We start from the raw sequence: 11,788 nt of genomic DNA, 5'->3' as shown, positions 1-11,788 counted from the left end.
CTATACATACAGTATGATGGGGGCTAATTTAGCTACAATGAATCAGGAAAAAGATCTTGGAGTCATTGTGGACAGTTCTCTGAAGATGTCCACGCAGTGTGCAGAGGTGGTCAAAAACACAAACAGGATGTTAGGAATCATTAAAAAGCGGATAGAGAATAAGACTGAGAATATATTATTGCCCTTATATAAATCCATGGTACGCCCACATCTCAAATACTGTGTACAGATGTGGTCTCCTCACCTCAAAAAAATACACTGGCACTAGAAAAGGTTGAGAGAAGGGCAACTAAAATGATTAGGGGTTGGGAGAGGGTCCCATATGAAGAGATTAAAGAGGCTAGGACTCTTCAGCTTGGAAAAGAGGAGACTAAGGGGGGACATGATAGAGGTCTATAAAATCATGAGTGATGTGGAGAAAGTGGATAAGGAAAAGTTATTTACTTAGTCCCATAATACAAGAACTAGGGGTCACCAAATGAAATTAATGGGCAGCAGGTTTAAAACAAATAAAAGGAAGTTCTTCTTCACGCAGCGCACAGTCAGCCTGTGGAACTCCCTGCCTAAGGAGGTTGTGAAGGACAGGACTATAACAGCATTTAAAAGAGAACTGGATAAATTCATGGAGGTTAAGTCCATAAATGGCTATTAGCCAGGCTGGGTAAGGAATGGTGTCCCTAGCCTCTGTCTGTGAGAGGGTGGAGATGGATGGCAGGAGAGAGATCACTTGTTAGGTTCACTCCCTCTGGGGCACCTGGCATTGGCCATTGTCAAGAGACAGATACTGGGCTAGATGGACCTTTGGTCTGACCCAGTACAGCCGTTATGTTCTTATAAGCACATCCGATTTCAGCAGCCAGTACTGCCCTTCTCTCTGTGATGTGGCCTGGTCTATCTGGAGCAGTTTAGGCCCATGCTCCTGACTGATTTCCAGGTGCATGAAGGACTTTACTGTCCCCCAGCAAACCATTACAGTGGTTGTATCTGCTTCTGTATGGGGCAGGAGGTGATGCAAGTGGTTGTGACAGGGCTACAGGAGTCTTAAATGTGGTCTAGTGCTGCATCTTGTCAGGGTTGTGTGGTTCCTCACCTGGCCCTAGGGCTGACATGTCCCTCCTTCAGAGGTGTGTGCTGTGAGCAGGCCTCGGTAAGATACTCTGCAATCAAAGCCACACGGCCCAGCACTCATAGGCAATCTATTTTATTGTTCATTTCCAATGCAATGTACATCAGTCTTAACTTTCAAGCGCTAAATCCTTGTTAAGGACAATACGTAACTGGAAAAGCCCTTTCACGCTTCTGGCCTGGGAGCTACTAACAGAGCACAGGGCAGCCCGTCCTACTGGCAACTCACTAGAAATTGTGCTAACCCCTGGTGGGCCGGGCCGATTCCTGCACTACGAGCGGCATCTGACAGCCGAGTGCGTGGAAGGCAAACGAGCTGGCTTCGCTAGGGTGGGTTCAAGTCTCAAGGCAACAAGAGAAGCTCCTGGTGCTCCCACCATGCGAAAGAAAACTTCCTATTTCGTGGGGCAAACTTGGCCTCTGTTTCCAATTTTCTACTCTCGCAGTTTTGATTAGTCTTCATTGCCTTGTGAGCCAGCTAAGGCGGCAAATCTGCAGGTTGTAGAGTTTAATGACTGATATTAAAGTTGCAACCTCAAAGGGAACAAATGAACTGCTGCCCTGCCTTCAAAGAGGAGAAAATGCATCAAAAGCAACTGCCCTTTACCTGGCAGACGCTTAAAATAGCACGAGGGAAGAAATCTGCATTCGGTTATTTAAAGCCATTCAGTTGTGACACAATAAAAACCACCTTGTGCCAAGCCGATTGGGCTTAATAGAAATAATTTATTTTGGGGACTATAAAATCTTCTGGGGGTGGGAGAAATTCCTCCAGGAAATAGCTTTGTTCAGGCAGATGTGCCAGCTGGAATATTAAAACATTGTCTGATTGGCGAGAATAATCTCTAAAGCAGGAGAGAGAAAATGAGCAGGGTTTGGTTTTCCTTCCTCCTCAAACCCAAGATTGACACTAAGGGTAGCGCCTTTATGGGGTGCCATTCGTGGGGCTAGAATCAGAGTCCTGCTGTAACGTTGCTACTTAACGTCACCCACTGAGGTTGCTTCTAGGCACCCCTGTTTGAGTAACAGCGGGTAGGGAGCCACTTGGGGACTTATTCTCGTCATTCCAGCCCATTTGGGGTGGGCGGTTTGGTTTCAGTCAGCCGAGGGGTTAAGCACAGCTGCCGCCACCCAGGGGAAGGAAAAAACAGGTGCTAAAGGAGCTGAGTTGTGACTATTTAAAGCAGAGATGAACCAAAAACAAATCCCTAACCAAGCTAGATGTCGAGCAGCGCAAGCCTGCGGCTCTTGCCAGCACCTCTACGATCTTGCACCTTCTGCTTGTAATGGAGGGGATCAGCACCTATTTTTATTTAACCTCATCCATTTCTCTCTCACTTCTGCATTACGCCAATATCGTCACACTCACGAAGGGGCTGCAGCCTAACAGCACCTTCCCCCATCCCCATCCCAGCCAGGCCATGCTCGCTGAGGAGCTACTCGAAGGGGCTGCATGGCATGGGCAGGTGCTGCTTTCTGGCAGGGCCCAGGAAGGGAACTTTCCATACCTCAGCCTGACACGCTAATACAGAGATTGCAAGAGGCAGCTTTTAACTGACATTCAGGCGGAGCGACGTTCCAACGGCTCTGGACGATCCGCAAGGCAGCAGAGCTGGCGTTCCTTGCCGGAGTCTTTGGTGTAACCCGTGAGGGTGCAAAGCGAAAAGCCCCCAGCTCGGCCGACCTCTCCGCACCACCAGCCTCGAAGCATTAGCATGGGCCACGCCGCCGCCGCTTGGCCTCAATTCGTCTCGTAGGAGGCCAGCAGAGCAGCGTCCACCGGCTCCATGCAGGAGGGACAGGTGAAGGAGCGCATCAGCCAGTCGTCGATGCAGTCCACGTGGTAGATATGCAGGCAGGGCAGGAACCGGATGGGGTCTCCGTACACAAAATCCAGCATGCAGATGACACACCTATGGCCAGAGAGCGGGGAAGTGCTGTTAGCTCACCGTCTGCAGGGCAGATCCCTGGCCCCACTGTCTCCATCCCTGCCCTGGGGGCTTTGCCCCCTATGTTTAGGGGCCTGTTAAGCTGGAGCAGCCTTGGGGCTGTTCTACTTCATGCTCTGCTTCCCACAGGCCCTGGGAAGAGAGAAAAGCCCCTTTCTTCTGCCAGAGCAGAGCGGGGCAAACTACAGCCCACGGGCTGGCCATCCTGGCTGGGGAGGCTAGCCCCCGGCCCCTGCACTGCTGTCCCCCATCCCCCACAGCCTCACCTCACTGCCAGTGCTCTGGCCTGCCGCTCCTGCCAGGCAGTGTGGCAGCATGGCTGGCTCCGGCATGGTAAGGGAGTGGGGAGTGAGTGGGTCCCAGGGGCAGTCAGGAAGCAGGGGGGCCATGGTTCATGGGGGCGGGCAGTCAGTGGACAGGGAACCAGGGGGGTTGGATAGGCACGGGAGTCCCAGGAGGCCTGTTGGGGCAGGGGTGTGGATAGGGGGCGGGACAGTCGGGGGGCGGGGGTGTTGGATAGGGTGTGGGATTCCCAGGGGACAGTTAGGGGTCAAAAAGCAGGAGGGTTTGGAGGGGTTGAGAGTTCTGAGGGGGGCAGTCAGGGGGCGGGACGTGGGAGGGGTGGATAGAGGGCGGGAGCCAGGAGGCACAGCCTTCCCCACCCGGCCCTCCATACAATTCTGAAACCCCCATGTGGCCCTCGGGCCAAAACGTTTGCCCACCCCGATATAGAGACTCCCAGCATGCTCCTGGGCATGCTCCGAGGGAGGAGTCTTGACCCAGTGCACACAGCTGAGTACAAGGCACTGCAAGGCTGCATCAGGCCAGGATTCTACCTCCCACCACACCCCGGACCAGCTGCTTCCAAGGAAGGTGGAAGCGACCCCCGTCTTCCCCCCGCCATCTGAGCAGGGTGAACCCAGCTGAACACAGCATTCACGGTGTTGGCGAACTGAGAGGACAGCAAAGTGATTTCCATTTTCATTTTCACACGCCTATAAGTTTAATACACTGGCTTTTGGACTGGGCAGTTTTCCCACTTTGATTTCCTGACCCATACAGGAAAACTCCTCAAGCATTTGAAATCGAGGCACCTGTCACCTAATCAATTCCCTGCCTGTGCGCAGGAGCCTCTGGCATGACAGCAGCTTGATCTCTCGCCTGTTCTCTGCCTGGAGCAGAGTTCAGTCTCCTGACGACTGAAATGCTTTAATGGCCTGTAACATACAGGAGCTGAGACCAGAGCAGAAGTCCCCAGCGCAGTGCCCGCAGGCACCATATGGGGCGTCTAAGTGCACCCGTGTACTGGCCGGCGGATGAGCATGCGTCATCCAGAGGCATCACCACCGAAAATCAGCAGCATGTCGGCAGCAACGCCTATTGACGCTGCTTGTCGGTGGAATTTCAGTGGATGCTCGTCTGCTGCCACGGTCCTCCATGGTTCGTCGTCTGGCACCCGCCAGACGAAGAGGGTTGGGGACCCCTGGACTAGGGGATCTAATGGTCCCTTCTGATCTTAAGCTCTATGAGAGACAACTGAGAGAGTAGAACCGTCACCCTATTCGAAACGGAAGAAAACGGGTTACTTCCCACCTCAGCCTCCCAATGGGAGACTCTCTCAAATACCAGCTGAACTCTGCTGGTAACAAGCAGTAGCTCTCATGGAAGCTCGGATATGTTTAGTGAAGGGTTTGAAGATCAAGTGAAGCTGTTTGGAAGAAGTGGAATCAGCCCACCGGAGAGAGGGCAAACTGCGTGCAGGCTGCTCTGGCAAAGAGGTAGGAGGACCAAGTCCTTGTCTTCAAAGACTTTCCATTCTAGGCAGCCGTTATCCAGCCTTGTGTAATCCCACGGGCTAGGAGCTAGTCAGTTGTTTTCCCTCGAGGAGTGAGTGGATTTTCTGCCAAGCCTGGAAAGTTTCCATAACAATTTTGGAGTTACCGCAAACCTAGGCAGTTAATTCTACGGGCTGTTTGGGGCAGATTGTTCAGCTTTATGGCGACTGCCGTCAACCCTCACAGCTCAGCCCGGCTAAGAGAAGAAACGAAAGGTGTCGGACGCAAAGGACTTACTCTTTCACGTTTTTTTCCGATGGTTCCGTGCCCGGAACGAATATCCCTTTGGGCAGGTGCTGTATCAGCCCAATCCGCTGGGCAATTCGGATCTGCTCTTCCTCCGTTAGCTGCGTGGCAAGTCGGGTCTGGCTCGGTGTGGGGTGATACACTGGGATCGGCTCATGTTCCTTCAAAATCAGAAGACAGAGCTCATTACCCTGGTAACAGGCACCCAGGGGCTGAACGTCCCCCCCTCCTCCTGATTTTAATAGAAAACAAACCTGTCAGGGATGGGCTAGGTAGACTCAACCCTATCTCAGCATGGGGGGGAGGGGGGTTGCACTAGATGACCTCTTGAGGTTCCTTCCGGCCTGGCATTTCTATTATGCTAGTTAAGGAGTTAGTTTTGCAGTCTATCCAACTAGTGATGTGCCCTTATTTATACAGCAGTAGCAACTAGGAGCCTCAGTCCTGGATCAAGACCACAGCGTGCAAGGTGCTGTACATTGTTTAGGTGTATTACGGTAGCGTCCAGTACCTCAGTCATGGATCAGGACCCCAGCGTGCTAGGCGCTGTACAAACGGACAAAAAAAAAAAGACAGTCCTTGCCCCCAAAGCGCTTCCAATCCAAGTGTGAGAAGAGATGAGAGATGGATATAAACGGACAGGGAAGCCCAAGGAAACCAGACTGGTCAGCATGACAGGCAGCGCATCAGCACAGCAGCCGCCTCGCTGGTGTCAAGGTTTCGACAGGCATCGTGACAGAGGGGAGTTTTCGGAGTTACCTCCCACCGCAGGGCTGGGGACAGTTCTTCATGGTGTTACTGAACTCAAGCACCCATGGGGAACACCAACGTTGCTCCTGAGGAAAGGCCAGGCCGGAGACCTGGCCATTTCAGGCTGACCCACCCAGCCGGATGCCATGACCTGATGGCACAGCATCAAGCCCTTCATCCAGAAAGGCACACGCTAATCCCTCCCCCACACCCCCAGTAATACACGGCCCTCCCCCTACAACGACAGAGGTCACCAACTGGGCTGTTCTGCGGCTTCAACACAAGCTTTCAGTGGCACAGCTGGACCGAGACGGGAGAGAGTAAACCCAGCTCAAGGAGCGGTGGTAGCTACGTCGGTGGGAGACGCAGACAGAGCGCCCTGCACCTGAGCCCTTACGCGGGGAAAACTGGGGGAGGGTTTCCACACCACGGAGCAATAAAAGTTTTGCCAACGCCTTCGAGTTTACATGGCTCTGAGCATTGGGCAGATCTCTTTCAATCTAATGAAGTGTTTCTACAGCACCCAGGGAACAGCTGTGTCTTCAGGGTGGAGACACCAAGTGGGGAGAGGAATGTTTAGGGTGGAGCTAGATTGAAATTGAGCACAGCGTAGGCTGAGTATCAGGGTACAGTCTTCCCTAGGGAGCCTGTAAGAACTCCCATTGTTTGGGGGTGTTTCAGACTAGGTCCAAAGGCCTGGGAATAGCCCATGGGGCCAATCCCAAGGTGGACAAGCCGGGATTCTCTGGCTCCTAGTTTGCAGGAGGTGCTGATAGGAGCTGGTTGGAAATGCAGCTTCTCTGGGAATGCCAGAGCCCCATGTCCAAAGCCAGCGCCCGCCAAAGGGAAGAGAATAGGCCTGGAACCCAGGAGTCCCTGGGAGGATCCTTCTGGCTCCTGGTGCCCAGCCATGCACCCGTACAGGACTGGGAGTGCTGCTGGCTAGGTCAGGTAGGCGACACCCCCCGACCTCCTTGTACCCTTCCCAAAGGAAGCCCACACTGGGCCACCCCCACCCCCAGAATCTCTCCATGGGCCACACCCCTTGTTGCTCCCCTCCCCCAGCTGCCCCAAAAGCTCCCCCTGCCCCCCATGGGTCTGCAAACCCCCAATACTCCCCACTGGTCACACCCCCAGCTGCAAGGCGAGCTTCACGCATGGGCCACAGCACAGCCCCCCTCCCCACCCAGAATCCCATCCCCATGAGCAGTAGCCCCCTCCTCCCAGCTCACCCCCCCTCCCGACTACGCACCTCTCCTGGGAACGCCCCCATAGGCCTCGGTCCCCCCACCCCCCGAGCCAACCCCCAACTGCTCCCCACGGCTCCCCCCACCCCATGAGCCCCTCCTTCCCCTACTGGCCACCCCAAAGCTCCCCCCATACTCTCCCGGTATAGCCTCTCCCTTGGGCTCCCCCGCCCCCATGGGCCGCTCCCCTGCCCCCCTGGGGCCTATGACCCGCCAGCCCCCCCACGGGCCCCATAGGCCCCCAGGCTCTCCCCCTCCGGGGCCTATTACCCCCAGCCCCCCCCACGGCCCCCAGGCTCTCCCCCTCCGGGGCCTATTACCCCCCAGCCCCCCCACGGGCCTCACAGGGCCCCAGGCTCTCCCCCTCCGGGGCCTATGACCCGCCAGCCCCCCCCACGGCCCCCAGGCTCTCCCCCTCCGGGGCCTATTACCCCGCAGCCCCCCCACGGGCCTCACAGGCCCCCAGGCTCTCCCCCTCCGGGGCCTATGAGCCGCCAGACCCCCCCCCAAGGCCCCCAGGCTCTCCCCCTCCGGGGCCTATTACCCCCCAGCCCCCCCACGGGCCTCATAGGCCCCCAGGCTCCCCCCCGGGCTATGACCCCCGCCCCCCCACGGGCCGCCCCGTACCTGGTAGGGGGGCGGCGCCGGGGGGGGCGGCGGGTCCCCGGGCCCCAGGCTGGCCCCGTCCCCCGAGTCGTTGAGCAGCGAGAGGTCATCGGCCGCCTGCGAGGAGAGGCAGTTCCCCATCCCCGCCCGGCGGGCCCGGTCCCGGCCGGACTCTGCCACCCCCGGCCCTCCGCTGGGGGGAGGGGCAGGGAGCGACGCCGTCTACTCCCCCCGCCCCTCGCCGGGCAATGGTACCGCCCTCCGCCCCGGGGCACCACGGGAATTGGAGTCCGGGGGGGCTCCGCGCGTGCGCAGAGGGGGAGAGCGTGTGGGATTGGGAGGGGGGCGCAATCAGCGAGGAAGGGGAGGATAGTGGGAGGGGGTAGGAAAGAGGAGGGGCAGGTATGGAGTGAGGGGAGGGGGCAGAGCAGGGAGTGGCTGGGTCGGAGAAACAGGTTGTGAGGAAGGGGCAGCGGGGAAGGGATGAGAGCAGGTGTAAAGAAGGGGAGACCCCCACATGCCCCCAGTGCCAAAAGGAATTTGGGAATCGATTTGATTCACCCCACAGGACCTTCACAGTTTGGGAACATACTTACCCTTGGACTAAACGCGCCACTTTCTCCTGCCTTGATCCTACCCAATTGCCCCTCATTTGCTTCTTCAGGGTGCATGAAGAAAGCCTGGAAGATTTTTTCTTTTCCTCGTCTTATATGGTTGCAGATTCATCATCAAATGCTGGCATCGAACAGAGGGCAGAGTTAAGGTTGTCTGGTCTGGGGGTGACTGAGCAGGGCTGGTTTGCTAGGGAAGCAGGGTCCCTGGCAGGAGTGCCGGGCAAGCCCCCAACCCCACTCCCCAGCAGGAGCACCGGGCAAGTGGGCAAAGATGGGCCAGCTCCTGTGCTTTGACCCCATTTTCCCACAGGAGCACAGGGGAGGGATCCCTCTGGCTCTGGCTCTGGCCAGGGCCCCACAAAATCTACCTCTGGACTCAGGACACCTGGGTTCTATTCTGGCTCTGCCACTGATCTGCAATGTGACCTTGGGCAAGTCGCATCCTTTCTCTGTGTCTCAATTTCTGCTCCCAGCCTGTGTGTCTTCCCTATTTTGAGTGTAAACTCTTTGAGGTGGGGATTGTCTTTGTCTTTCTATTGTCTTACACACATGCTTGTACTGTGCAAACCCCTGTGTGGGCACATTTATCTCCGTTTAAGACTGATCGGAGTTTAGTTTGTGATGGAAGCTAAAGCAATGTAAGCCACATTTCAACTGATTTAAAAACATCCACTATTGTAGCAATTTAACCAAAATTGGTTTAAAAATGACACCTATAGTTAAACCAGGCCTCAGGTATGTACAACATCTGACAGGTTAGATACTACTGTACCCTAAATCCCATTCCCCTTCCAAAGCTGGTGCTAGAACCCAGGAGTCCTGGCTCCCTGTTCTAACTGCTAGATCCCACTCCTCACCCAGAAATAGAACCCAGGAGTCCTGGCTCCCAGCCCCCCTGCTCTAACCACTAGCCCCCACCCAGAGCCAGGGATAGAACCCAGGAGTCCTGGTTTCCAGCCCCCCTGCTCTAACCACTAGACACCACTCCCCTCTCAGAGCTGGGGATAGAACCCAGGAGTCCTGGCTCCTTGCCCCCTGCTCTAACCACTAGCCTCCACCCAGAGCCAGGGATAGAACCCAGGAGTCCCGGCTCCACCCCTCAATCACAGTTTGGTTCAACAGATTGAGGGAAGGGGGCGTGGCTACGGCCTCTCTTTGGGAGCCGAGCCCGCCCCTTCCTCCTATCACGTGACCGGTACCCGCTTCTTTCCCCACCATGTGACCCCCCCTCAGTTTCCCTCCCTCACGTCACGTGGTGCGGCCGCCAGCGGGCGGGGAACGGCGGCCGGCCGGGGTCAGCGCCCGCGTGTCGCGTTCGCCTCGTTTTGCCGCCGCCGCCGCTGCCGCTACCGCCTCCCTCCTGGGCCGGGCAGCCGGAGCCGCCGCCAGAGCGAGAGAGGCCGCCGCGCCCGCCCCTGGCAGCCGGGCAGGTACCGCCGCGCCGGGCCGGCTAGGCCGCAGCGCCCGCCGGGGCCTGCGGGAGCAGCGTGGGCGCGGGGAGCCGGGGCGGGCGCGCGGCCGGGAGGGGCGCGGGGGGAGCTGAGTAAACCCGGGGGGAGGCGAGGCTGGGGGGCGGGAGGAGCAGCCGGGGGGGGAGGCTGGAAGGGGCGGGGGGGGGTTGGGTTGGGTCACGGGGGTGGGAAACTGGGCGAGCCCAGGTGGAGGGGGGAGCGTTGGGAGATCAAATGTGGGGAGGCCAGGATGGAGCCCAGAGGTGTGGGAGGGGAGAGGATGGGGGGGCGGGAGGAGCAGCCGAGGGGGCGTGGGGGGAACCCGGGGGGGGGAGGAAGGGGGGCTGGAGGAGCAGCCGGGGGGGGGAAGAGGAGACGATGGGGATTATTGGAAGCTGGCAGGATGTGGGGGGAGAGGATGGGGGGCAGGAGGAGCAGCTGGGGGGAGGGAGCAGAGGGTGTCTGGCTGGGGTTGGGTCATGGGCGTGGGAAACTGGGCGAGCCCAGGTGGAGATGGGGAGCAGGGGTTGTTGGGAGATCAAATACAGGGAGTCCAGGATGGAGCCCAGAGGAAGGCAGGAGGAGCCTCAAGGGGTGGCTGGGGGGAGGGATGAGCTATTTGGGGTTGGGGGCAGTTACTGGAGGATGTAAGGTGCGGGGGAGGAAAGAAGCACGTGGGGGAGGGGACCATGGATGGATCCTGGGCCTGTTCCAATTTCTGGCCTGAAGGCCGGGGTGGTCCGGCCTCAGGGTTGCGGTAAGATGGGATCCACTCTTCTTTCCCATCAGCCCAAATGGCACCACGCAAGGTAACCCCAAGAACTTGCCTCATCCTGTAGCTTGGTGAGGCTGGAGAGGGGGATTTGGGGCTGGATCAGCAGGGATTGGGAAGGGGGCCTGTTTAGAAAAGGCAGGCCCAGAGCCTTGGTGGGTTAGGAGGAAGTGGGGTCTACTCTGGAAAGGGTGGGGCAGAGAGGAAATGGTGAGGGTGGAGGCTCAATCTCTCTCCATGTGTCTCTCTGGGCTGTGACTGTTGGTAAAGGAGCACTGCTTTCCATGAAAACTCCCACTAACTTATTTTCAAGGGAAAGAAGGTGAGAGCATAGCCCTCCAAAAATCTCTTCATCTCTAAATCCACTGTGTGCTCCTCTTCTGCTAAGCTCCCCACATGGCTTGGTTTCCTGGTGATAAGTTTCGGGTTTTCCCCTACCTATTTCTCCCAGTGCCCCCAGTAATTTGTTCTTCAGTCCAGTTCTAAATGTCCCAAATGATGGTGCTTCCCTTGGGAAGTTGATTCCACAGTGCAGTAGATCCCTGGCAATAAGGAAACATTTCCCATTGTCACCCTAAACTTTCTCCATCGGTTTCCCTGACATTATTCCTAGATCCCTGGAGATGGATGTGGTGATGCTGCTGGGTGAGCAGAAGAGTGTGCCTCTTCCATCTAGAGTGACCAGATAGCAAGTGTGAAAAATCAGGACGGGGGGTGGGGTAGTAGGAGCCCATATTAAAAAAAAAAAAAAAAGCCCCAAATATCAGGACTGTCCCTATAAAATCGGGACATCTGGTCACCCTACTTCCATCCAATGAGAGCCTGATGCAGCAGCCACTGAAGCTCCTGGGAAGACTTCCATTCATTTAAATGTGCTTTGGATGGAGTTCTAGCTTTGTAAGATGTTATGCTAATATTATCCTCACTAAACCCACCCTCCAAACCTTAACTCAAAAATAGCATTTTCAGTACGTCTAGTCCCTGCAGAAGCAGCAGAAACTTTTCTTGCCTCTGTATGAAGGCAGGAAGGATCTACATGCATTGAGAAGTCCGTTTCTTAGGCAGCCGTCTGCTCATGGATCAGAGCTGTGTCCAGTCATAGCGAGTGCAGGTCCATCTTGGCTGACAGCCAGAGTTCTGCAATGCCTTATGATCTTCATTGCAGTTTAGTGAGATGCTCTGAATGGAGTATC

At 56.6% G+C, this 11,788-nt stretch overlaps 1 protein-coding gene across 1 annotated transcript; it reads right to left on the bottom strand.

Moving 5' to 3' along the window:
* Positions 1 to 1,185: 1,185 nt before the first annotated feature.
* LOC123354030 (RING finger protein 11-like) lies at positions 1,186 to 7,962 on the bottom strand. Its single transcript, XM_044995641.1, has 3 exons — positions 7,780 to 7,962; positions 5,147 to 5,316; positions 1,186 to 3,038 (listed from the first exon to the last, which is right to left on the bottom strand). Exons 1-3 carry the CDS (start codon positions 7,897 to 7,899, stop codon positions 2,867 to 2,869), a joined length of 462 nt encoding a protein of 153 aa, XP_044851576.1. The 5' UTR covers positions 7,900 to 7,962; the 3' UTR covers positions 1,186 to 2,866.
* Between the last annotated feature and the right edge of the window lie 3,826 nt (positions 7,963 to 11,788).

The sequence above is a fragment of the Mauremys mutica genome, chromosome 20, assembly GCF_020497125.1.
Source record: "Mauremys mutica isolate MM-2020 ecotype Southern chromosome 20, ASM2049712v1, whole genome shotgun sequence".
NCBI lineage: Eukaryota > Metazoa > Chordata > Testudines > Geoemydidae > Mauremys > Mauremys mutica.
This window is presented reverse-complemented; position numbering and strand designations above follow the sequence as displayed.